This window comes from Aphelocoma coerulescens, chromosome 12, assembly GCF_041296385.1.
Source record: "Aphelocoma coerulescens isolate FSJ_1873_10779 chromosome 12, UR_Acoe_1.0, whole genome shotgun sequence".
In the NCBI taxonomy this organism is placed as follows: Eukaryota; Metazoa; Chordata; class Aves; order Passeriformes; family Corvidae; genus Aphelocoma; species Aphelocoma coerulescens.
In genome coordinates, this window is record NC_091026.1 from 2439139 (window position 1) to 2466798 (window position 27660).

At 41.6% G+C, this 27660-nt stretch overlaps 1 protein-coding gene across 7 annotated transcripts in view; it reads right to left on the reverse strand.

Annotated features, from left to right (window-relative positions):
• Nucleotides 1-27660, reverse strand: part of ATG7 (autophagy related 7) — an 83993-nt gene that overhangs the window by 13910 nt on the left and 42423 nt on the right. Inside the window, exon 18 of one of the 7 annotated variants that reach the window (XM_069028472.1) lies at nucleotides 15394-16551. The exons of 5 other annotated variants lie outside the window; for them this stretch is intronic. In XM_069028472.1, the coding sequence (XP_068884573.1) occupies nucleotides 16468-16551 (84 nt within the window). In that variant the 3' untranslated portion in view covers nucleotides 15394-16467. Of the gene's footprint in view, nucleotides 1-15393; nucleotides 16552-20726; nucleotides 22995-27660 lie in introns of those variants that run through there. One more of the 7 variants, XM_069028474.1, reaches the window with a different exon arrangement.

Below are 27660 nucleotides of genomic sequence, written 5' to 3' on the forward strand. Positions count from 1 at the left end.
AAAAAGTGATATTGGAAGGTCACCTAACCCAGATATGAATCAAGTTTCAATCCTACAGCGTTTGTGTGTTTGATCAGCCACGCTCCATCTTCACAAAGTGCAGCTGGCAAACACGAGCAAAATATGCATTATTCTCAATAATTCCAAACCCAACAACAGGGATCCTTTTCAGCTCAATTCCCATGATCAGAAAATAACATTTGGCAGAAAAAATTAACACATGTCCCACGTGCAGTTATGTCATCTTACATGTGAGTTCTGTGCACATCTTTAGTATAAACAGACTTCCTCTCATGCACTGCCTGTAACACGTAAGTAACAGAAAACTTGAAATGCAATCAAAATATTAATTCATTAAAACTTTGATTTATCCAGTGACCTCACTAATCTCATCATTGCTTCCATGGAGATACGTGTGGTGTATACACAACATTTCTATCTTGTGGAGGAGGCAGCAAGAAGTTAGGGAAAACTTTGTCCTCTCTCCTCTTTTACTGAAGGAATGCTCTCCATATAGTTAGAAACTAAAATAATTTCTGAAGATATTGAGTGAATAAAAGAACATGGTTTGCAGTGTTAAATGCTCAAAGATATGGGATTATCAGATGTATTTCATGATATACAGTTGAGAAACTTAGGAGAGATAAATACATTTGTATTAAAATCTTCCATGCCAGGTTCCCTCACGATTAACCCTGTCACTTTTCCCATCAGGTTTATCAAACAGGACAAAAAAAAAAATATTACCCAGAAAATTGCAAGTGCTGGTATAAAAGCTCAACTAGGAAAAAAATCAGTTATTAAAGGTAAGGTAATGACAGTGATGTTCTAGAAACAGAGGAGGCAGATTAGGGTTCTGGTTTGGTTTTGTTTCAAAAGGACAGAACGAAAAGAGCAGAAAAAGTGTGAAAAAGCAGAAGGTGCCCAGCAGTGAGAGAGCTCTGCAAGCACCTTGCCTTGCTCTGGAAACATTTGCTAGACCCATGCAATAAATTCACAATAAATAACAGAGGCAGCCTCCACTTCCCTCAAAAACTTATGCACTGATTTAAAACCATATGTCCAACCCAGATCCAGCTGAAAACTTGTCCAAGTGTCAGATTTATTCCTCTAACACTTCAATTAATACAGAGACGACTGAACAAACAAGAATTTTGATGAGACCATGCAGAGATTTTGGGCCTGGAGGGTCTTGCAGGACTCTGGATTCTGCAAGCCCTTTCAAAACTGCTTTTGATTTTCTGACCACAGAATTTCAACATCTGCTGGACTAACAGATTGTCTGCAAGTAGCTGTGTCCCAGCTATCAAATCTCCTTATTTAATTCCCAATTTTTATCTGCCCTGCTGGACCTGCTGTAACAAAGTGGGCGCCCACTTGCTCTGCTGTTGATTTTTCATTCCCAGGAACAAAGCAATGCTTTCCCAAACTCCTGGTGGTGGGCAAACCTAATTCCAAAGCTCATTGGATGAAGCCATGACCACACCAACCAACTGGCTTCTCGGAGGGCAGCAAATTGTTCAGCGATCCCAAACCAAACCCACCCTGCTGCACTTCCCTGGCTGTGCCCCAGGGCTTTGAAAAAGCAGAGTGACACAGCCCCTGCAGTCTGATCCAGCTGGCACAAACCAATCCTCTTACTCCAGGTCTATTTAGCCCAGTCAGGCTTAGCAAAGCCCTGCTGCAGCCCTTCCATGGATCCCAGGAACACAAGCACCCCACGGAGCTCTGGAGCACTGGGGATGGCACAGATGTGCTCCAGCAGAGGCTTCCAGTTGCTTACAAGCCCAACAGCTTGTTTTGGCTCAGAATTCCCTTCTCCCCCCATCTGGGGTGGCTTTGATCTTTGGGTCTATTCTGTGATTGCAATTCCATGAGTTTATGGGATCACAAAGAACGCGTGAGTCCAGCTGAGAGCGACAGAGTGAGAAGCTGCTTTTAAAAGCTGGATTGCAGGCAGCAAAGGGGGTGAGTATGGTTTCAAAATGGGAATACAGACCATGGCTGTTCAATGGATTTTCCATAAAATTCATCATCATCATCTATATATATATACACACATACATATGTTCAAAACCAGGTTTACACTCATTTATAAACATTTAAAATCATATTACACTTCTGGAATCACAGAACCCCAGACCGGTTTGGGTTGGGAGGGGCCTTAAAGCCCATCCAGTGCCACCCCTGCCATGGGCAGGGACACCTCCCACTGTCCCCAGGTGCTCCAAGCCCTGTCCAGCCTGGCCTTGGATACTGCCAGGGATGAGCTGCATCCCAACTTCAGCTCCACGTGGAATCACCTCATTCTCAGCCCGATTCCACACCAAATCTCATTCCCTCTTTTTGGCTCAATGGAACATTCTTGCAAAATGCCAGTGCTGCATTCAACTATTGTGTAATGCAGAGACTTCAAGAAAACCCCAACCCAAACAACCCCACAGAAGACATGTAACACAAAGCACCATTTCCCAGGAGCAGTATTCCACCCAAACATCCTCACTGGGAGCTCAGAAAAGTGAATTTTGCATTTTCACACCCCCTCTCCTGCATTAACCTTTCAAGTGCTTCAGCACAAAATTTATCTAAGAGCTGTTATGTACTGCTGATATTTCTCTTCTGGTGTGATAAATAAAAGCATCATTATTCTACTGAAGGAGTTCTTTGTCCTCATAACTATATAAAACTTTTATATTGCAACTCAGATCTGAGGTTTTGATTTCCTCCACATCAGGGATGGCTGGTTTACCCCATGTTATTTATTATGGATAGCAGAAGAGATTTTCTAGTGAGCTAAATCTGAATTAGAGACATTAGAGACATTCTTCTCTGCCCCTCTGCACAACATTTAATATCATTTACTTTCATTGTAGATTAAGTAAAGTTTTCCTTCATCTTTAAAGTCATGAGCTGTTCCTTCCACAGATAAAAGTTTGTAGTCCCCAAAACCTGGCACAGGCAACCTTGATAAATTATTCCAGATACACACAGTTATAATGGAGAGAATAAATTTGTTACAGTGGTGATTTTTACAAATCAGAGCTCTATCAGTGCACTTTTTAGATAAGGCAAGCTTTAAGAACCCTCCTGGTCACAAATCATTCACCTAAATGAATAACCTCCTTTTAAAAAGCCATTTCTTCCTTCTCTAAGACAAACTCTCAATTTAATAACTTCAGTTATTAAACAAATTAAGCTGTACTGACATTATGATGTTACTCAGATGAATTAGTCACATTTGTCATGAACAATTTAATCCTCCAATGGGTTTAGCATCTTGACTGAATCTTTTTTATTTTAAGGCTTATTTCTTGGTGGCAGAGGGGGGATTGCTATGGGAAAGAGGGGTGGCATTTGTTTTTCATGTGCTGCTCAGCATGCACTATAGTGAAGCTCCATTTCCAGCTGAAAAACCTACACAGCAAATTTAAACATTTAACCAAAGACTGCCTAATTATTTTAATAAATAATCTATAATTAGTACAAAACCATGCTTTACAATTCTTGTTTTGAAAGTCAAGGAACTGTTTTCTAGTTCAAACGGTTCCTAAAAAACTAAATGAAGCTGTCCTGGTGGGATGTACTCATTTCCTGCTGATCTGATACTGAAACATTGTTCAGAGTGACGTTGGTGATGGAAGGAAGGAACTGCTCATGGAAACTTTTGTATTCTCTGTGCAGCCCCATTAAAGCCTCAACAACAACAAAAAAAGTTCCATAACATTAACCAGCAATACTGAGGGGCTAAAAACCATCCAGCCATTACCAATCCTATCTCAGGTTTGGATCTGCACGCTTCATTTTCTGGGATAGTTGCTTTGAAGAGCAGTCAAGACGTCAGACTCACTTCAGAAAACCTCTCCAATTACCAGAGAAAATGAGGGCTATGAGAGCATGAAGCCCTTGTCAAAAACCCCTGTGTGTGTCCAGCCTGGGAGCCTTCCTCAGCAGGTGAATGATTCTCCAACTGCTCCCAGCACAGCAGGGATTGCTCCCAAATTCTTAATTAATATCTAAAAATACATTTAATAAATAGTTTAAACTTACTTTAAACTTCATCCCTTCTGGACAAAAACTCTGTCTAAGCTTCATGTCTTGTTAAACAACTGAGTGGGATTTATTTTTCACAAGCAAACCACACCTTCAGTGGCAGTGGAGTCCTATAACCCACCTAGAACCACCTGTCCCTGGGCCCAGAGCCAGGTGATCACTCTATCCAGCATGACAGACCTCATTTATTCCTGTCTGAGCTGTAATTTGTGATTTCCCTGCTCCTTTCTCTTTTTAACTAGGCAAAAGCTGCCCCTGACATCAGCAGCAGAGCATCAGCCTCAGTCTGCATCCTGGGGATATCACTGCAGAGCTCTGAACTCACACTCAGGAGTCTCCACGATAAAGCAAAGCCTGAGCAGAGGCTCTCAGGGTCCTTCTGTGGTCATGAACAAACATCACTGCATTTTCTGACTTTGTTCTCACATAGAGCAAGGCCTGCTTTTTGGGCTACACAAAGCACTGCTTCCAGGGAATTCAAAAATCCCAAGACTGGCAGCGAAGACTACGGTGTTGCTTGAAAAGTTACAGATCTTGAGTAAACCCCAAAGTGAAGAGCCCATGAACAGCTAAAACATTTGTGCACAAACTGAAAAACTCCTCTCCCAGCTGGAAACAAGCTGGAACATGCATGGGGCCCTGGCAAACTCCTTAATTGTTGGGAGCAGACAAAGTCTGTTTAGTCATGTCTGCTCAGGGCAAGGATCTTACAACACATCTGCACTGGCTCTTTCCACACAGGTCAATCAGTTCTCCAAGGTTGTTTTTCCACCCCTTTTGTCCCATCCAAGAATCCCCTCTCCATGGACACCCTCAGCCAGGCTGGTGACACACGACCAGCAGAATATTAAACCAAATAATAAATAATATATATGTTATCACACAAATCTTACTGGGTTTGGAGCTCTGTGTCTCACTGAGGGCATGGTATGACCCAAAGGTGGACTGATTCTGTTGGATTTTTTATATTTATATGGAAATATAAACTCTTTCCTTCAGCTTCATTTTGCATTCTGGAGAATTTTCAGCCTTGCACGGGACACAGACACAAATAAATTATAAGTATGTCACCAACTTCTTAATTAATATCTAAAAATACATTTAATCAATAGTTTAAACTTAAACTTCATCCCTTCTGAACAAAAAACTGTCTCATGAAACAATGATGTAGGATTTATTTTTTCACAGGCAGAAAACCCTAAAAGATCAGGTTCAGTAAAAGAAATTATATATCTCCATCAATGTCTCCAAGTTCTAATCTGGGGCAGTGATAACATCAGTGCCATTAGTTTAGAGACAATTGCTGTTTGCTTTATTTAGAGCAGCCAATCAAAAAGGGATTTATCTCTAGACTAGAACTTTTCCCACACCAAGGAGAAATGAAATTCATATGGAGCCCAAGTACAAAGCTGGGCAGGCACATCCCATTATTTCATTGGGGGAAATTTGCATTTTAAATTGTGGCATTGCTGCTCACAAGAAGAAAGAAGTCAAATGCCAACAAATCATTCAAAAGGCAGAACAAGTTCCAAGTTATTATAATTAGAAAAGTTCATGCAAAGACGAAAAGTGCCATAAAAACTTCTGGAAAATTATGCAGTGAGTCAAGGGTTACTAAAAGACAACAGGGAATGATGTAACTCCTGCATTTCTTCATGTTTGTAACTGGACTCAAAGGACATCAGACCAGCAGGACTGTGTGGAGCAGTTGTGTTCTGTGACTTATAGAGTATGGCACAATTACATTAATAAAGGGAATTTTTGTTACTTGGAGAAAGTGGTGGTGTCACTTTGATTTACAATCCAGAAAAATAGGAAATTAGAAGCATCTTCAGAAAGGGCAGCACCTAAACTGATGAAATCATGCAGCAGTGAGACTGAAGGATAAACATATTTAGGTTGTCTGATTATTGGTGACAGCTCTCTGAAAAATGAGTTAAAGGAGATTCATTAGAAGTGTTTCATAGAAACTGAGATGAAAAACCTTGTAACTGGGTTCTCAAATCACTGCAGGCTGGAAGCATCCTGCAGGAGAAGGAAGGTGTCAGAACACTGACAGCACTGGGGATGAGAGCTCAAAAGGAGACTGAAATAAAGTAAAATCATTTTTAAGACAAGCTGAGAGTTTGGTCACAAGATGCACAGATCAGAACATGGAAAAGCTCATGGTGGCTGACAACATAAAGGACACAGAGGTGGTAGAATTAAAAAAATTCCTTTGTGTGAAACACAGGTAAAACACTGGAGACAAAAACTGTAGGGACTGTGCCATAGGGGGCCTAACAAAAGGGAGAATCCTGGAGACGAAAAAATATCAGTGCCACACAAAGATCCCCTGCATCAGTAAAGTCACCTTCAGTACTGGTGGCACATCTGCCTGAAGAAATAACTTTTCCACTGGAAGGGTCAAAGCAATGATCTGGACCAGCATCTTTGAGAAATATTGTGATAGATGGGAATATTATGATTACTGAAGTTGAAGAACCAGATTAAACAAAACAAGTGAATCTGAAATACTGTGATATATGGGAATATTACGAGTTTTGGAGTTTAAGAACCAGATTAAACGACGTGGGTGAATCCTGACAGCTCCAACAAACCAGATCACAACAAACCATTGCTGTGTCCAAGGACTGGTGGCCACGAGCTCGTCCCCACCCCAGTGGAGCTCAGCTGCCCGAGCAGGGCAGAGCAACACTTGTGACTCTGATTAAAAAACTGCTCCACAGTCCTATTCCCAAAGGGCTGCACAATGGGAATTCCAGCCTCCTGCTGAACCTCATCCTTCCAAATTGCTTTGTCTGTTTTGGCCCCAGGCTGCATACTAGAAATGATAAAAGTGCTTCTTTCAAACTCAAAGCAAGACAGTTGCAGTGCCAGTGTCAACATGACAGAGTGCTCGTGGCTACAGGGGGGGAGGAAGGAAAAGAGGGGCAGGAGAGAGCTCTGCACTTCATGCTGGGCAAGTAGGAACAGAGTTTTTCTCTCTGGCTGAAGCCCAGGCTTATCCCACCGTATTTTTAACCTTCCCTAAGTTGACTAGACTGGAAGAGTTGCCCTGGCAGCAGTTACGAATCAAACTCGTTATAATTATTCTTACAACATAAAAATGAAGAAACGTCCCTGGAAACAGCTCTGCACCTTTGATATGCATTCAGTGCTCATTTAATCAGGGTTTGCCTCGTTCAGAAACACAACCAATGAGGAAATAAAGAGGATTTCTTGAGAGGAAGCCAAAATGCAATGTTTTATGCTGCCCTACACATGTAAGGTAAGGAGGGGTTTTTTTTTCCCCCCTCAGTGAGTGAACAAAAGTTCAGTTTCAGGAGGAGAATACCTCTTCGACAGCACATAAATTAGAATTAAGGACAGATACAACCCCAACAGACTGTAGTGGCTTATCACAGTTCTCAAGAATCACAGAATATTCTGAGTGGGAAGGGACCTACAGGAATGTCCAAATTACACCCAAGTAAGACTTTTCAAATACAGTAATTACAATAATGACTAAGATCACAGAATCATAAAATGGCCTGGGTTGGATGCACACAGGTGTTCACCAAGAGCCAGAACAGAAAGTCTGAACAGTCATTTATTCAGTCCTGAAGAATTATTGCCCTACCTAAGAAGAAATATTTATAATTGCAGACATTTTAAGGCCCACAGAGAACGTGTCTGAGGAATTTGCACAATTCAAAGGGAGTTCACAACTCTGCAATGCCAGTTTGAATTTCTGAATGCTTTGACTCACGCTGCCATTAATTTTTATGAACAGAAAACCCTCTAACAAACACGGTCAAAACATCCTGCAGACAAATGCAGGTAAAGTTTCAATCTAAAATAATACACTTTTTATTTACATGATGTGCATGTCCCTGTGGAACATGGCAAAAATTTCCACAGAGCACAAAGCCCAAACCAAGCTTGTGAATGCAACCCCAGTAAGTTACCTGGGTTATCCCTTTAAGACACTCCACGCATGCAGGATTCTGAACTTGGACTTTTGTTTATGTACAGTAAGCTTTCACAGATTTTATTTATAAACTCTTGCTTGGAATTTTCAATTATTTTATTCCCCAGTGCTTCTCCTTTTATGGCCATCTGTTTCTTCCCATATTTTGCCCCAAGGCACCTCAGCTGTCTCCACAGCTGAATGAAATTCCCCTCTCTGGCTCAAAGGAAAACTTCTTATTTTTTGTTTATTTGTTGAACTAGAAAGAAGCCACCCATCAAAAGGAGAAGCCTTTACCTCTGAGTTGGGTCTTGGGATGCTGCACACATTCTCCCCACAAATATCTGCATATTCTGACTTTGAGATGCAAGAAAAGAAGCAGGTTATTGAGTGTGGGAGACTTAAGTACTGTTATTAATGTCAGGGCTGCTCCTAAATGTTTTATAATAGAGATAATTAGTGAAAATTTTCTCTTCATGATTCTTAAATGGATCATTTCTTACAGAAGCCATGTATTAACTGAGTAGTGAACAGTAATATACAGAAAATAATGATCTTCTCAATCAGTGCTTAAAAACTTAACAATCCTGGTGCCTGGCTTGGTACAATGCAAGAAAACTGTGTTTAAATTGGAGAATTAGAAATGAGCATAGCTGCCATCATTGACTCAGAAGAGAAAGTGAGACACAGGAAGGGGGAGGAGATGTAGAGAATTTGGAAGGAGGAAGTTAACAAGGAGCTATATTTAGGCTTTTTATCTACAATTTTCCAGAAAATGTTTTACAGCCAAGAGTCTCAAGATAAATGAAAAGCTGCCTGGAATAGGAGAAGCATCCAGCTGTCAACAGCAAAAGAGTTTCCATCAAATCATCCAGCAATGCCCACCACATCAGCCATCTCTGAGCTCACACCCCTCATTCAGGCCTCCCTCAACCCTCTCCAGTCACCTGCTGAACTCAGGCCCCAAACCCTCCCTGGAGGGATGGCTACAGCTGGGGAACGGAGCGGGAAAGCGACCTGGGAGGAACAAACCCAAACACAACCCAACACCAGTCCTAACAGGAAAAATGGGAAACGGGGATGGCCGAGCATGGGGCCGAGGATGGGGGCTGAGGATGGGGGCTGAGGATGGGGGCTGAGGATGGGGACGAGCATGGGGGACGAGCATGGGGATGAGCATGGGGATGAGCATGGGGGCTGAGCATGGGGACGAGCATGGGGATGAGCATGGGGACGAGCATGGGGACGAGCATGGGGGACGAGCATGGGGACGAGCATGGGGATGAGCATGGGGGACGAGCATGGGGACGAGCATGGGGACGAGCATGGGGGACGAGCATGGGGACGAGCATGGGGACGAGCATGGGGGACGAGCATGGGGACGAGCATGGGGACGAGCATGGGGGACGAGCATGGGGACGAGCATGGGGATGAGCATGGGGATGAGCATGGGGATGAGCATGGGGACGAGCATGGGGACGAGCATGGGGGACGAGCATGGGGATGAGCATGGGGACGAGCATGGGGGACGAGCATGGGGATGAGCATGGGGACGAGCATGGGGGACGAGCATGGGGACGAGCATGGGGATGAGCATGGGGATGAGCATGGGGACGAGCATGGGGGACGAGCATGGGGATGAGCATGGGGGACGAGCATGGGGGACGAGCATGGGGATGAGCATGGGGACGAGCATGGGGGACGAGCATGGGGACGAGCATGGGGATGAGCATGGGGATGAGCATGGGGATGAGCATGGGGACGAGCATGGGGACGAGCATGGGGACGAGCATGGGGGACGAGCATGGGGACGAGCATGGGGGATGAGCATGGGGACGAGCATGGGGACGAGCATGGGGGACGAGCATGGGGACGAGCATGGGGACGAGCATGGGGGACGAGCATGGGGACGAGCATGGGGGATGAGCATGGGGGATGAGCATGGGGGACGAGCATGGGGCTGTGTTGTAATCAGTCTCACAGCAAACGACTGAGCTCCAGCCACCCCAAATTTTTCAGCTTCCCCTTGACACATAAATATTCTACATCAAAGGTTATTCTACTTCTCCAGCTACTCTGTACCCCTAATCCAAGGTCCTGCCTTCTCTGCCAGCCTTGCTGTGCTTATTCCTCAGCCTGCCGCTGCTGTATGACATTAATTGTTCCACGTCACCAACTCCAGCTGGAGAATCAGATCAAAAAAAGATTGAAGCAAGCAATAATTTGGACAATTGGATCACTGAAGGAGGTTTCTTGCTAAGTGCAAGCTGTTACATCCTGACTGCTTAACAACACATCCAGTGAGAGACAGCATCTTTAAACCCAGGCTCAGCCAGGCTGCCACGTGCCTGCAGTGGTGATTGAACACCGAGGCCTCGCTCACACGACTGCCACCTCCCTCCAGGTCCTGATTCCTGCCTGTCAAACAAACCCTCCCATGTGATCCTCCTGCTCAGGAGATAAAAATCAGACTATGTCTTTTGGGGACTCAGATCTTAATTCTGCTCCCTTTGAAGTCAATCAGAATTTTGGCATTTATCTCAATGATGAAGGATCGGATCCCAAAGTGTTTGTTCAGCAGTTCTGGAAGGATGCCAGCCTTAATAAAATCAATAGAAACACATTTTAAAGACATGGCCAACCCAAATATTTATTTGCAGACTCCCAGACTCATCCCAGGATCTGGCATTTCTTTTCCAGCTGACGTGCACAGTGATGCTGCTTGGCAGAGGCACTAACATGTTCCCCACATTTCATTAGCCAACATTCCTGTTCCTGCAAGCATTCAAATCAGAAGCTTGTAAAGACTTAGCAGGGCTGAAACACTGTTCAGTTTCTCATCTTCACTAATGGAATAACGTCTTTGATAAATCTGGCCCAGCAAGATCTTAATCCCATGGTTGGAAGAAGTTCATGAACTTAGCAAGGTTTTCCCCTTGAGGAAGAATCCTGCTCAAGATAAGCTATGATATTTACTTTTCAAAAATTAATTCTATTGCTCCAATGAAAAACAAGAATTAAAAAAAAAAAGTAAAACGGTGAGGGTATTGTTACCACTACTTTCTAAAAGTACCAAGTAATAATTAGAGTGGAAACCAAGACTTTTTCCCATGGTGGCTGGTTACCACCATGTCCTTATATTTTCAGGACACCACATAGTAGAACAATTTGCTGTTTTCCAGGTTTTTTTAGAATCACAGATAGGATTAGAAGCTGATCTGTGAGGACAGCTGAAGGCTTCTGGGGGAAAGAGAAAAAGCATCAAGCATTTCTCATATCTGCACAGTTTGATGCATTTGCAGAGTGCACAAGTGAAAAGATAAATGAAAGCAAATCCTCAGCACAACCACTCCAGAGCTCTGAGAGATCCTGCATGAACACATTTAAAAAAAATTATTAGACATAACAGCATTTCTTGTAATCTTGCTTTTTCTCTTGCTGGATTATTTACATGCACGAATTCTCCAGAATTTCAATTTCTCCACTCTGTTGAAAGCTCCAAGATTTCTATAAATATCAGTTTCCCCATCATGCTGTCTCTGTTACAGGCACAAATACCAGCACATAGTCTCCATCCTCATACTTAACCCATCTTAAAATCTCCTTTCCATTATGCCAAGGGTTTTTATTTGAAAACTAACCCAACCCAATTTTTTACTTAAAATGCAGAGTTTAAAACCAGTTGCCACAGCTGGGAACTGATCTGAAAAAAAACCCCCAAAAAGCAACCAAAACAAAAATGAAGCATCTGTAAATTGAGGATTAATAAGAAATCAGGGAATAATATTCTAACACTCTGTTCATAAGGAATTATGATGTTAAAACAACAACTCTTTATCCTGCCTAAGAATACTTAGTGTTAACAGCCAATAATGTGGCAAGAACCACCAAATATTCTATAGTGAGCCATCAATACAGATAATAATATAATAATACAGATGTGATAAAATTCCAATGTAATTCTGAAATCTCTGTGTCTACTTCTAACCATGCTAACCATGTGACTATTTGAATTGGTTTTAAGGTTTGCATACATATTACAAGAAACATAATACAGTGCTTTTGTGGGGAGCAAAAGAACTTCTGGTTTGAATGACTGTATCCCAATTAAATCACCTAATGCACATCAGATCTGCAAACAATAGTGGGTGGTGTTTCCTGGAGTAGGGAGATGTGGCTGCTGCCTGGGAAGGAACTCACAGCACCTCATTTTCATGGGGAGTCACCCAGCTCACCCTCACAAGAACTGAGGGCAGGAAACGGGGACTTCTTGTCAGGGTACCCATGCAGAGAATGGCAAAGTTAATTTGGCAGCCTGAGGCAAAGAGGGAAAAGGAGCTGAAGTCGATGCTGTTTGAGTCTACAAATCTGTTCCCAGGTTAAGCAAACCCACAGAAAGCAGGAACCATTTGAACACTGCTCTTGAGAGTTACAGATTTCAACAGTGCACGACACAATACTGCAACATGTGCTGAAAATTAGCTCAGAAATGATGAATCTTTCACCATTTCACTGGGTTATAAAAAAGTTCCAGGACCTGAATTAATATATGGATAGGTATTGGATTTAGATACAGGCTCTGAATATCAAATACAAGTCTGCCAAGGAAACTGAGAGCCTTTTCCTACTGAAACCCAAAAATCTTAAGGGCTAGGACACATTATCCATGTTTTTCACTGTTTTGTGGGTGGCTTAAACTAGAGTTTAAACAAGCCCTGCACTATTTTCACCCAGCTTTTAAAAGCTGCCTTCCCAGTTAATCTAGAAAAGCAATTTAGTTTATAACCTATTTCCAGCAGGAAGAGCCAGAACCAATTTTCAATTATTCATGTAGTGAAAGGGAAACTCAAAAATATTCCTGTTCAACACCACATAACATCATGCTAAACTGTCAAATAAAGCTGTACATTTCCATCTGCCCTCCACGTGATTAATAGTCACATTTTTAACCAGTGCGTTAATTAGTGCCATTAATTCCTACGTGCACAGCTTGGAATTTCCTCTGGAATACCCTGTGCTAGAACTCTCCACTTCCACACAGTCAAGCCTGAAGTGTGTATTCTAAATCGCTGAAGCTTTTTCTGTAGCTGTAAACACAAACTGATGAATCTTTTATCAGTTTCTCAACACACCTGAATATTTATTTCTGTCGAAGGACATGAGTTCCCCTGCATGTGATTTGTATGGAAAACAGGTTATGGAGATCACAGTGAAAATTATGGAATGTTATGCAGCTCCCAAGTTCACCAAAATCACTGCCATTGTCACGATATTCCCTTAGATTATCTCCAAAATCACACAAGCTGAGCCAGTTTTCAAAGAGATGAAGAAGGGCTTGAACCTGGGTGAAACTCAATAGCAAAACTTCCTCTGGCTCCCTTATAAAATTTTCAACATGTTCCAAACTGGTTTGGTGTGTTTGCTCCTATGTGTGGTTTCAATGCAGTTTGGACTCGCTCAGCACAGTCTGAAGCTGCTTTTGTCCATGCACAGAAAGCAGTAAAACATGGGCTGAGCCCCAAAAGAACGTGGTGAGCTCTGCACTCAGAGATCTGGGCACGGGGCAGTCCTGCCATGCCCACACCAACCTCGTCTGCTGCACAATATATTCCATTAATGGGGAAAATGCAAGGGTTACAGAATTGTCAGTCTGTTCCCAGCAGCAGAAAGCACCAGAACTGTGAGCATAAATGACTGCTCCAAAAAGGAAGCCAGAGAAGGGAACAATGCTGTCCACTAGGACTTCTTTCTTTTTTCAATTTAGAAAAACAATTATTTTCTAAAACTTCTCATCCTGACAAAGCAGAAACAGCAGGGCAAGACTGGAGGGCTTTCAAACCAGAGATAGCTCCAATAATTAAAAAGCTGAAGTTTAGCAAAAAAAGTAGGATTTGGGGGTTTTTTGCATGTGTCATCACAGCTCCCAATTTCAGAATAGGATATTCACAAATAGTTGATGTGGACAATAACATTTGTTTTCTAGTACCATGTCCTGTATTACAAACCACCCTGTTAGAATGTGTCTGAATGTCCAACCATCCACAAAATCAGCTCATTCCTACTGCAGAAAAAAACTATTTACCCTCCAAGCCATCAGCTCCAAATCTATGAATTAAAAAGTTTTCAAATGATTCTTAGGGAAGTGCTATTAAAAACTTAATTAAGCAATACCATCAAGGTGAATTTTTATTTCTGCTCACTCAAAACCATGGCTGAACACTTAAGCTCAAGGTGAGACTTCAGTGTAGCTCAAATGTTGGAACTGATGAAAGCTTTCACAAGTGCAGGCTTAGTGAAATACAAGAACTGAATACAGTGACAGATCTATGTGTGAATTATTCGAGTTTTGCTTAGAATTATAGAAGAAATTCAGTTAGGGACACCTGGAGGTCATTTACTCTATGGGAAACTCATCCCATTTAAACCTTCTCCTCCTGGGATAACATCACTGCCTTCACCCTTTTGCTTCCCCACCTTTGACAGAGTTTTCTGCTTAGAAAGACAGAAATGTTGTGTTCCAAGTGCAGCACCTTAACTGTGGGATTATTTAGAAAAAAAATTAAATTAGATACAAGTGTGAAAGTGTGGAATGAAACCACTTTTAAAACCAAACCCACTCCTCAGCATCCTATGAAAAGTTCCCTCAGAATGAAGACCCCTCTGCTTGCATTGGAAATTTAAAATCAAAATCTCAACACTCACTACACTCCTGTGAACAAAACCCAAGACTTTTGCTTTGTAAAATCACAAATATTTATGACTGAAGTTTTTTTATTCACAACAGCAGAATGATTTTTGTTCAGCCTCACACAAATGAAGCCTGTCCTGTGAAGTGCCCCTTTTTCTTTAAGTTTAACCCCAAACAGAAACCAGGTTTCAGTGCTCATTCAAGGGTGTGACTTCCCTCTAAACAATAGCATAACAAACCCTATAAAGGAAACAACGGACAGGTGGAACCGTACTATGAGGAAAAACACAGTCAAAACAAAGAGTTAAGAGGTTGTTTTATTTAGTTAAGACCAACAAGTCCAAACAAGCAAAGACACCTCTCAATTTAAGATTATTTTCCTTCTGGCAGAAAATGAAAAAGAGTATTTTTACAGTCAAATGACAGCTTCTTTTTTTCTTTTCTTGCTTTAAGTATTAAAATATCCCACACTCCTAATTATGAAAATCCCCCAAAAGACAACTTGGATATAATACAGAACAACTCCCTGATTGCTATATATTTCTCTATTTAAGACAACTAAAACAAAGACATCATGACAGCACAAATACTCCCAAAATCAGCACTGACTGAGCCTTTTCAGAGAAGGTTTTCCCTGTTAATTTTCAAACCACCACATACAATAGAAGCCTGAGTTTCCATGTGCAAATACATTCTAACATGCTCGATTTTGGTCAGCATCTTACATAACCCAGTGCCAGAGAAGTCTCCATACAAAACAAAACCAAGCCCTCTAACAAAGAATTCCATCTGTCTCCCACATTCCCAAGGCCCACAGCGCCACAGGCTCCAGCTCTGATTCACAGGTAGTTGGCCAATGAACTAAAAAGCCAAAACAGAGCAGAATTAAGAATAAGATCAGGTCCTGGCAGCCTGGAATTGCACCAGGAGCCTCCAACCACGCTGGGATGAGCAGGGAAGGAGCAGGAGGAGGACAAGGGGGGAAGGATGAGCTCCACATTCACTCCTCAGGGAACACCAGGCAGATGCATCTGCAACAAGTTTTCATGACTGAACTGCAAGCCTTGCTCTGAGTTTATTTTGCAGTCGTGTGTCCTTGCTGGGTTGATTTTGTCAAACTGGCCTGGAAATGGCAAGTGAGGGCTACTGTTGTGTGGAGGAGCTGGAAGCCACCAGCCAAACCCCTCCTCCTGTGCTCTCACTCAAATATTTGCTGAATAACAACATCAGAGCTCCCAAAATGCTGAGTCCCCATGCAGAGGGTGAGACAACCTGGTGCCTTCAGGTTTGGGTTGTTTGCCTGACGTTTCTACCCTGGCACTGCTCTGTTTAAATCGTGATACGAGGCTCTACAGACGTGAAACTCCAGCAGCTTGGCTGAAGAATTAACAACAAAACCTCCCTTCAAACAGCAGCAGGAATGTCACTGGCAGCAGCACGTGGTAGCACAGCTCAGGAGCTAAGTGCATACAAGAGGCACTGTCCAAATCTGCACTTAGTGCTATTTTTATCCCACAAAAAAACCCCCAAAATATCTGAAGATGAATATTTTAATACATCGGAATTTTAATACGTTTGACTGTTGAATGGGGAAAAATAGATTTCAGCCACTTCCAACAGAGTTTTTATGCTTGGATTTTTCAAAACCTTTCCTTAGCAACAAAACACAAGAAAGATAAATACCAAAGTGAATTTGTCACCTACATCTTCATTGCTAAAGTGTCTTTTCTCTGCTAGGCAGCAAAATGTGACAGATTTCCCTAAAGAACAGCATTTCTCAGTGAACTGAAGGAGAAGTGACAATATTGGGGTCCCAGCTGCTGAAAGTACCATTTCTTTGTATTTCTTCCATTTCTTCCTCCTGGGAGAGGGGAATGTGAGAATGGTGTGAAACCACTGACACTTGAGACACGGTGACTGAGCTGAAGTGTAGGACAATGCAATTAGGAATTAAATTTTGTAATACCTGCAGCACTCTTGCTTATTAAGTTTGAATTTCTGTGATTTTCCCAAGAGAAGTTATAGAGAACAGGTGGGAAAAGTCTGTTGCACAAGCAAGAGCTCTCAAGACTTCATGAATTTCTGTCAAAATTCCATTATGTTAATTAGGAACTAATTTATAACCTGAAGATATTGACTGGCATTGAGTAACTTCAAGGAGCTCAAGATGCCTGCGTGTGAAAATTCTGGTAGATATTGAGAAATCCCCCCCAGAGGCTTCACTTCTCAATCCTTCAAAAAGACACAATTGTACTGCAAGCATCACATAAATGCTTCAGATGTTATCTACCCTAATTCCCTTCCACAGAACAAATCAAAGAGAGCTGTATTTTGTAAAGTTACCTGGAAAGATGGAAATTGTTTGAAGTGATTCGAGAGAAACACAGCCCTTGGAATGGGACAGTGGCCGCAAAGGAACTGCACCTTATTACATTAGAGAGAAATACCACCAAATATCTTTAAATTCTAATTTTTCAGCAATTGGTTGTTACAGATACCTACATTAAATACAGGTAACAGGATCTGCCTGCACTTCGGAAAGAACTGCAGGAATAAATTAATTTTAGACTTGCAGTCATGAGAAGACCTTGCCTTAAACCCTGACTTTCTTATCAATAACCACAACAGGAAAGCTCAAATGAGCCTTTTTGAGAGAGCCACAGCCCTCAGTAACTCTTTGATTTGGATTTTTGAAAGCAAACCTTTGGCTTGTGGTAGCAGGTTTTATACAAAGACCCTCCAAAACCTCACAATATTTGCATAGGAGTGACCCCAACATACCTGATTAGCACCAAGATCCTGCATGTTCCTGTAAAAACATTCTTCTGTTTGCTACAATTACAGGTTGACATATACATTTCAGAACCAAAAGGAACCAAAACATCGTTTAATTCGCTGTGAATTTTTGTTGTGGTGTTGTCAGACTGTAACTGCCCACGTCAAATCAAGTACAGCTGCACTTCCAACCAAGCACAGCAAACACAGCAATGCTGAAATAGATGGTAAAGAAGTTTTTTGGAAAAATATCTCTCTTTTGCTGGATTATAGAAATAAATGGTAAAAAGAATGCATGCCCAGCTCAGAATATGCAGTTTCAATGTCATTAGTTTTCTGCTTTGGTACTACAACTATCACACAGCAAATAAAGATCAGCACTTAGTTTTGTTTTGACATCTTTTTTTGTAAATTTTAAACTAGGCTTTGCTTGCTTTCTAGCTTCCCTTCTCCCCTGAAATTATCATGTTATCTGGTAGGATTAGGCATCTAAATCAACTTAATAAATCTTAGTTATTCTGTGAAAGCAGACAAGGAGATATGTGATTAAAATATCTTAAGTGTATCTTTAGTTATGATAATATAAATCCAACTCTTGAGGGAATGGCCCACACAGGGACCAAACCCACAACTTTGCTGTTTTTAGCACCTTGCTCTGACCAGCTGAGCCAATGATAAAACAAATCACCTCAGAATATCTCTGGGGGTCAGATAAACACTCTGGGGACACTCCTGATTTGATTCAGTTCACATTCAATACAACAGGAAAACATCCATGAATTGTCAGATGAGGGTCAAATTCTTAGAGAGGTCCAAAATCCTAAAAACTCAGCATGTTTGTATTTTAAGTGCTGCCTTAATGAGTCCCTCAGTCATCTCAGAACACTGCTGAGAGGAAAGGAGGGCTTGGCTAAATCCCAAAGGTGCTGTAATTCCCAAAGGATCAGAGGCTTTGCAGGGCCCACAGTGCAGCACAGCCATGCCCAGTATTTCCTGACCCAGGAATAGCTCGGGATAGATTTTCTCACAGTTCCCAGGGAGCCACAGGAGCAACTTTCCTTCCTCGACCATAAATGCTCTATGGGCCATGCACAAGTGCCCAGTCCCCCTGGACAAATGCCCACCGTGGAGAACCACTCAGCAAACCTGGAATAAAAACCTCCCTGCTCCCTTCCAGAAGAGGGAACTGATAAACATCTGGGCTCTGGAAATGCCTTTGTGATGTTTGGACCTTGTACCAGCAAACTGCTCTCACACACTGTGGTACCTCATCACATGATACTGCACTTTTCCAAGAAAAACCCAGTCAAGTGAAAAGACTTCATTACCATCAACTCTCCTTTCTTAAAAGTTACATAATTGCTGTGCAATCTCTTATAAGATCTTATTTATTTTAGCTTTAATTATTCACTTCAATGGAAGGCTTATTTCATAAAGTGTATCTTTTCACTTTAAATAAAAAGCACAAGTCTCTTTCTCTTCGCTGTATATATTTTGTTTACCACTTGCCAAAACGTTGTTTCACATCTGTGAAAAGAAAACTGGACTGAATACATGTGAAATAAACTATTGGCAAAGGCACTGCAAGGGCTTGCCATTGAGAAGATGAGATTCACAAGGAAAGCCTTCTACTTTTTCCAAAATCAACAAAGGTATTAAAAAAAAAAAAAAGCCCTCATAAAAAGGAACAGAAAGGATTTTTCAGGTAACTCTGAATTTCCAAGCTGTTAAAATTTTCCTCAGAAGACTTGCACATCTCAGCTGTGTGTCCACCAGAGTGTCAGGGCTCCCATGCTGAGGAACGGCAGAATGATAAAGTCCTGGTTTTATTCCAGTCTGTGCTCCTCACTTGTTTAGCAAGACTGAAAACTCCTAATTAAATCATCAACAACTCTGACTAGAACTAGTTTTGTTGATTGCAATTGTTGTTAGAATTCTGATTAGAACTGTGGGAGAGAGCACTTAAATTCTGCAGGTTTCTTTGATTTTTGCACAGTCTTGCTTAGCCCACAACCTACATTATTCATCTATTTTAGTCCATCAGGAATGTTTTAATTGCTAATTTGAGAGCTCCAATTTGAGATCAAATTGAGAGATGTTAAAAAGCAAACTCCTGACCTCCTGTGTGCACAGTTCCTGCAGACCAATGGTTCCTGGCAAGACAGGAATTTGTTGCACTCACAGCGTTTGCACCTCTCGAGTTCTCAGCTGGGGCAGAAAATCGTTTTCAGCCAAACAGATGCTTGTAAAATCGAAAATGGAATGATTTCATTTAGCAGCTTCATCTCACCAAACATCCACCAGCTCAGCTCCCACTAAAGTTTTCCAGGTGCAGATTTTTTAGAAGGCATCTCAAAGATGGAATTTTAGGAGAAAGGGCAGACACGAGTTCAGGAAGAAAACGATAGAAAGCTGCTGCATAACTTCAATGTTATAAGGAAATATTTTCTAATGTTTATGAAATGATCATGTATCTACTTTAGGTTATCCATAACATACTGCTAAAATCAGATTAAATTACATCATCAGCTATGCCACACTTATCCATAACAGTTCAACGGTGCAGCTTGGACAAACTGACACTTCTTTCCATTTCCCAACAGCCAAAATATAAAAGTAAATGGCACAAACACCTACAAAACTCCCTTTTAAAAATAATTTTAAAGCTACCAATTTTCTCACAATTTTTCAAACTTTACAGGTGAAAAAACCAGTAAGAGTGAAATTGAGCTCCCTGATAAAAGCCACACAAGAGCAGAAACAAAACTGGGAGAGGATTCGAGGATCCCCAATTGCTCCTTCTCTGCGAGAAATGCACGTTCCTTTCTAAACCCCAAACAGAAATAAAAGATGGGAAGAGATTTATGGCAAATAAAACTGCCCTTTTATCCCTGTCACAAACCACAGATTTTGGTTCAAACCCAGTGATTATGGAAAAAAAAAAAAAAAACAAAAAAACACACTTCCCCAACACAGCAGAAAACACTGGCAGATCTGAGCCCTTAAATGTCTTATTAGCAGAAATTGTTGCCTTTCAACTCTGTTTTCTCCTCACCCTCAGCAGCTCTCAGGAGATGCTGGCAGGTATAAACATGCTTTCTTTTAATTACAGAACTGCATTACTGCTGTAACTGATTCCCAGCTCCAGCAAATTATGATCAAGTGCCCATTGTGCATAACAATCATTTAATGGCCGACAAACCATAATAAAGAAAGCTTTAATGAAGAAAGCTGGAAACGCGCCCGAATTTTATGGCAGCACACTCCAAAAGAAAGAGTTACAATCTGTATTTAAGATTAAGAGAGCCTTTTAATCCAGATGGCCAGAATTAAACAAGGCAGTGCAGGGAAATTTTGATCAAAAGCTAGTGCAACATGAAAGTCCCAAAATTCCCCCAGCAAACCACGGCTAATTATTTCAAACAGAGGCTGCACATTCACTTTGGATTGGGAAGAACTCCGAGGGAAATACAACGGGAGCACGTTGCTTTCTCTGTGATAATTCACTCATGCACTAGCTTTTCTATCATAAAAGGAAACAGCAAGAAATCTCCCTGCAGGCAGAACTGTTTGGAGAGTTAAATAATAAAATTTTCAAGGAGTTTGCAAAATAAATGACAAATTATTTCAGATCAGCGTGCACGTAGCTTTAAGATAGAGCTGAGTAAATTGAAGACACTGCAACTGGAATTCGGAAAGGTCCTTCGTTTCAGTATTGTGTTATTAACAGATGACACCCAAGTTTCATCCAAGTTTGCTCCCCTCTGCTTTAACTCCCTTGGAAGGGCTGACACACTGCTCAGCACCCGTGGCTCTCCCCAAGTCATCTCCCAGTCAGCAGAGGCTGTGGGATTTCCCACTCGGCATCAGCGTTCTGGGCTTGTCCTTGGATGTGTGGGAACAGGCCCGTGGCTGCTGGCAGCATCCCACCCACTCCATGAGTTGGGACAGTCATAGCCCTAAACTGCTGAGTGCTTCTAAAGCCCTCCAATGATTCTTTAGTGACTAAAAAGTACAAATACCCATTTTTAGTAGAGCAATAAAGCAGCAAGAGGCTCTGCTTTTCAATGACTCTCTTTCTGCTGCTGGGGGTTTTGCAGAAACCCCAGCGTGGAGAGGTACACAAAGAAGTTGATTGCTCAGCTCCTCTACAATAAAAACATTTATCTTTTTCTAAGAGTTTTTATGTTGATGAAATGAAACCTCTGTAAAATTCATCAATTAATTAGAAATCATAGGGTCCTGCCAAGTTTGAACTTACACGAACCCAGCTTCATTTCACCTTCTAAAAACACCCAACGAGACCCCATTTTGGACACCTACTTATTCTTGCTCTGATGTTTACATCCATTTCTTTGATCTTTTTGCTGAGGCCAAGCCAGTGCTGAACTGTGACATAAATCACTTTGTCACAGTCAGAAATACTGATGCAGACAGAAAAATAAGGAACCCTTGTGAGCATGTTTGTAACAGAGAGTGGGCAAGCCCCAGGGAATAATGTTGCTCCACAGCATCCTGCTCCCTCCCTGAGCCCCTGAACATCAGAGCAGCCCTGTCAGCTCTGCTTTCTGATGCTGTCCCTGTGCTGCTCTGGAAAATTGAGAAGTGATCTGGTTTCTTACACAGTGACTTTATGCTCTTGCAGAGTTGGAAGGAGATCACGGAATCTTTGATTTGTATTTTTTTTTGTTTCATCATTTTCTGACAGCAGCAACCTTTGAAAGTCTGCCAGGCTCCCTTGAATGAGAAAGGACTGACAAAATCTGATCAGCCTCTGCACTGATGTCAGTACTGCCCATATTTACATTGCCTTATTTACATGCACACACAGAAGGAACGTTCACTCTCTCTGCTCAGCCACCTCCTGCTCCCAAACACACACCAAGAACTGCTGCAAGCACTAAAGCTGCCAGTTAATCTGCTTTTTTATGTAAAAAGCTGCAACATCTCTACCTCATGGATTAAAGGAGTTGAGGAAAAACTTGCTGAGAACATAACTGACACACACAGAGGTTTGACAGAGAGGAAATTAACCCCAAACATCTGAAAGGCCAAGCACCAGGTTCATCCTGGCTGCACAACATCTTTCAGTTTCTAAATGTTAGCATTTTCCCTCTGAGCTCTCCTCTGGGCGAACAAAACATTATTGATGTGACTCCAAATCAGCAAAAACACTGCAGCAACTGAGCGTGAGCTGAATCCCAAACTGTACTTGTGGTGATAACAGCATCTGCTGGATTATTTGCAGATTGAGCAGCAGAAAGCAAATCCTGTGCAAAAGCAACAATGGGCAGGCAACTGCTGCTCCCTCTGGGACAAGGAGCAATCCAGAGATGTTCAGTCCCCCTTATCCCAATTTTACAAACAAGCATCTTGTGCAATGTCAGGGTTTCTGCTGCTGTGTGCATGAACAGGGCACTGCACCATTGTGCCAGGAAAATCAGAACTGTCACTCCCAAGGGTTTACACAGGGGAAAAGCCAAATCCAATGGAGCTGTGACCACGGTCAACTATTCAGCAAAAACAGCCCTGAAAGGAGAAAAGTAAAACAAAGGAAAAAATCACACGTGAAATTTATTAATGAAAGACACAGGAGGAAAATCTAACTGAGGAAAAGAGATCAGAATTGCCAAAACAAGATGCAAAACGAAGGAGAAAGCAGCTGGCCTGAGCTATTCCAGCTCTTCTTCCAGGACTGGTGGAAATCAATGGAATATCAGTCAGTCCTGGGTCTGCACTTGGGAATTGGCTCCTGCTCCAAAGCTCTGCTCTCTCTGCTGTACAAGAGAATTCTTAGGATAACTAAGTTAAAAATTACAACATACCACACTGAAATAAACACTGGAGAACAAATCATTATAAAATAGTCATTAAAATGCCCCCCCCAAATCAATGCATTGTTTATTTGTGGAATGCCTGCAATTGTTTTTTAAGGGAGTCATAAAAATTCCTCACTCACCAGGAGTCTGCTCATGAGGGCAATGAATTTCCAGAAAACCCGATTTTTTTATACAACTCAAGAGAAATATTTTCGGATACAAACTTTAAAAAAAATAGTGCTTTAACACTACTAGCTTTATTCCTTAAAATGAACAAAGACTTGCCTGCAATGTAAACAATGAAAATAAAATTTAAAAAAGGAAGACCACAAGTCTTGTAACCTAAACACAATACCCATTGTCTGGACTTCCCTGTTTCCATGAAGCACATCTGATTTTCATTCTGGATTAGAACACTCTGCTAAAATTACTAATACACTGGGATAAAACTTAATTTAAAATTTCCAGATGAACAACTTCAGCTCTGATCTGGGTTCTGTAAGTGAGAATTCCCATTTTAACTCCGGAACAATGATTAAAATCCAATATCGAATCCTAGTTCCAATAAGTTTTGATGACCTCAGAGAGAACAGTAGTTTCTCAATAGAAAAAAAACACCACATAAAACTCAGATCCACTGGCAGCTTTTGTCACTGCCTAGCCAGGGAAAGCTTGGCTCCTGGCCTGATATGCTTGCAATTCCAAGAACTTCCAGTATTTTTCTGTGAAGAGATACTCAATTGCCAGAGATAAAAACTCAACTTTAAATGTGCTGGAGTCGATGGTGAGAACAAGGATGACAAACTCCTCTCTGCTATTTCACTTCCTTGGCTCTTCTGCTCAATAAAAAGCCATGGAGAGACCTGAGCTGGACAAAAAATGGGAATAGAAGGGGCTCCTTCTCCTTTTCTTTTTTGTGTGAGGGGGGTGCAAACAGATTTGGGAATGGTCAGTGATGCCAACATGCTCTGGTTTGTAATAAAAACACACAAAACCCAGGAGCCCAACAGCAGCTTTAGCACAAAAGCTTCAATACAAGAGATTCAGCCCAGCTCTTCCCCGTGCTCCACTCTTTCCTTGGAACTGGGGTGAAATAACAGCAAAACCTCCAGTGAAAAGTCCAGAAAGGCCTGTACAAAATCCTGACAGAAAAAAACAGGGGCAGAAACTGATGGACTCACTCTAGTCTGAATGAGGGCACACATCTAATTCTGACTATGCAAATACAATATTTTCTATAAAAGGTATCTCAGGCCATCAGTATCCTGTGGACAGCCTTGAATTCCCAAGAAATTACATTATGAAGAAGATAAAGAAAAAACAAGATTAAAAAAGGATTTTTTAAAAAAAAAATATAAATGTTAGTGTTTAAAGTGTAACTTTTGATGTTCAATTGTCAAATCTGGAGGTAACAGGCCTTGGCAAGAGCTGTGGATTAGAATAACTCCCCAGGCACACAGGGCTGAGGGAGGCTGCTGACAAGGGGCAATGGGCTGAAGGAATATTGCCCAAAAATGACTCTTAAATTACACCTGATACTCCACAGTCAGGAAAAACAGGTACTGACAACTTCTTATTGCTCAACGGGGATGCAAGTATTGGGAGCTGCATGTTTGTACAAGAAGAATGGAAAATCAACCAGAATAGTAAATTGACTTTATAGGGAGAAGAGGACAAATGCTGGGCAAGGCAATGGTGCTGTGAGGCCAGCAAGTCACTAAAGGAACAAATGGAATAAAACACAGGACCTGATCCTAACCCTAAGTCCAGTCTTTGTAAAGAACAAATTTAAATATTTAAATACAATCCAAATACTTTTAAATATAAATCAGTTAACAGCACCACAGTATTACTGGTGTAATGCATTTGTCTAGCAGCTGTTTAAAATGGAAGTGTTTGCAAGCATAAATAGAATAAATGCTGCATTACTCAACCAGATTATTGTGAAAGAACAAAAAGACTGGAGAAAAATTATGGTGTTTTTTTTTTAACATGACAATGTGCTCAGGGGAAAAGGGCCAGTAATGAACAGTGTTTTTTTAGAACATTCTGGTAGAAAACCAAGTCCCTTATTGAAAAGTAAATTGTTTAGAAGCATTCCTATATCAACTCACAACTGCCATTAGGACAAAAGAATACAAAAATAACAGGAAGCTACAACTGTTGATTCTGAGAGTTTACTGTGAAATAACTTGAAGTAAATTTGCAAATCTGGAAGATGAAAAGATTAATGTTTTTATTTCAAGCCATGCAGATGCCCCCTTAAAATCCAACATCCAAAGGATGCAAAGGAGACATTCAAAGCAAGCAGGCATGAACAAAACAGAAATTATGGATCACAGAGGACATGAGAGGAGAAGTGTTGGGATGCAGGGAAATACAAAGGAAGCAAGAGATGGGATTGAAGTGAATGAGACAGGAGGATTTCATCACTACATTCACAGCAATGATCCATCTTGGAGAACTAAAGCAAAACTGAGAAAATGTTAAAAATAACAGGAACAGAGGAAGGTTTAAACCAAACTCTATTGGATGGGGCTGGAACACTTTATAGTAAACTGGAAAAGCACAATAGGAGGATGGGAGGTTTTGAATGCTTAACAGAAAACATTTGTGGCCCATGAATGAAATAGTTCCAGCTCCCAGCAACAATGACAAAATTGTCACAGCAAAAGGGAAACCAGGAAAGTACTTAAGAGAAAAAATAATACCAGTGGTTTGCATAGCAGTGACATCTGTGACTGTGTCAATCCAGGCACAGTGAGACACAGAGAGCTGTCTTCATCCAGCTTTAAAAATACCTTTGGGTGGGATACAGAGAGAAAAATGAGCTGAGGGCTTGCAGGGCAGGAGAAATCCCAGCTCTTGGGCTTTGTGGACCAACAGATTTTTCCTAATTGTCACTAACATATAATCTGGGCAAGAGATTATTGCCATTCCTCCCTTCTGCCCTTCAACTCTCTGACATCCAGAACAAACAGATTTTTGCATGTTACAGTTTTGATTCTGTGATGCCCCTCACAGCATGGAACGAGAAATCCTAAATTAAAATAGTCCAGTGCCACTTGGACAAGGGGTTTTGAGAGCCAACACTTCAAACTAGGCCACCCTTCCCACACAGGTGGCTCTGCAGATGCTTCTTTACCTCCAAATGGTGACAACACCACACATTCCAAGCCTAATTTGGGTTGGTTTGGTTCCTAACCTGCGCTCCTGCAGGATCAGGAATGATCCCTCTGTGCTTCCCCACCTCTGTTTCCTGGGAATAGGAGTGCCCTTCTGAGTCCCACAGGGATCACACCACACAGGGTGTGAGGCTCCTGAAAAACCCCTCGTTTGGTTTTCCACTTGGCTCCTCATTCTGTAAACCCCATAACCCCAATGTGCTCCCAGGAGTTCACACAGCTCCTGCAAATCCTTTGGAATGTGTCCAGCTTGTCACCCCACCAAACTACAACATGCACCTGGGTCCCTTTGTACTCTCTCTCTCTCTCTGCTGGACCTACCCAGGGAGTCTCTCCACAGCCCCACGAGCAGTATTTCAAAAGGTACAAAGGACAACAGGTATGAAAAATTACAGGTTTGACTCTGCAGGGAAATGATTTATTGATGCTGAGAGCTTAATTTAGTAATCAGACACTATCTGAAGAGGAAAAAAAAAAAAAACACTCAGCCACAGAATAGTTAGATGAGGAAGTTATTCCAGCTTTTGATGTAGTTTTGTCCCAAATTCAAAGTTAAAAAGACTGGGAAAGAAGTTATTCAATTCACTGAAATCCAATCTCATTCTGGATTTCACCCAGGTCTGTACCTCAAAGGCAGAAGGGACTTAGTCATATTTTTTTACCTAACTAAATTCCTGAGTCACATTGCAGAGGGGAGAGTCAAAGGGAATGCAAGAACAATTTCTGCCATTCCATATTTTCTCTTTATGGTATTGCTTGTGAGGAATTAATGTTGCAAGACTATTTCAAAACTTGAAACCCTTTCATCACTGATTATGGCTCATTTCTCATTCAGACTCACGTTAGCACCCACAGCACTAATTCTGCATCGTGGCATCAAGAGCAAATGATGACTGCTGAGCTAATCTTAAGAAAGCAATAAATAATTTGCAATTAATCATCTGTTAAAACAATAATCCTTTTGAAACATCTCTGCAGTGCTACAGACTTCATGCAATGGGATGAATGCAGCTGCCTAGAAAGTGTTTCTGGATGTCACAGCACTCCCTGAGCTGGGTTAGGGAAGCAATGTCAAAATGCTGCCAGTTTTATACAGCTGAGATTAATGAAATGAGCAAATGGATGTGAGATGCACTGAACTCCTAATTCATGTAGAAAAGAGACCTTGCAGCAGCCCAGCACACCACAGAG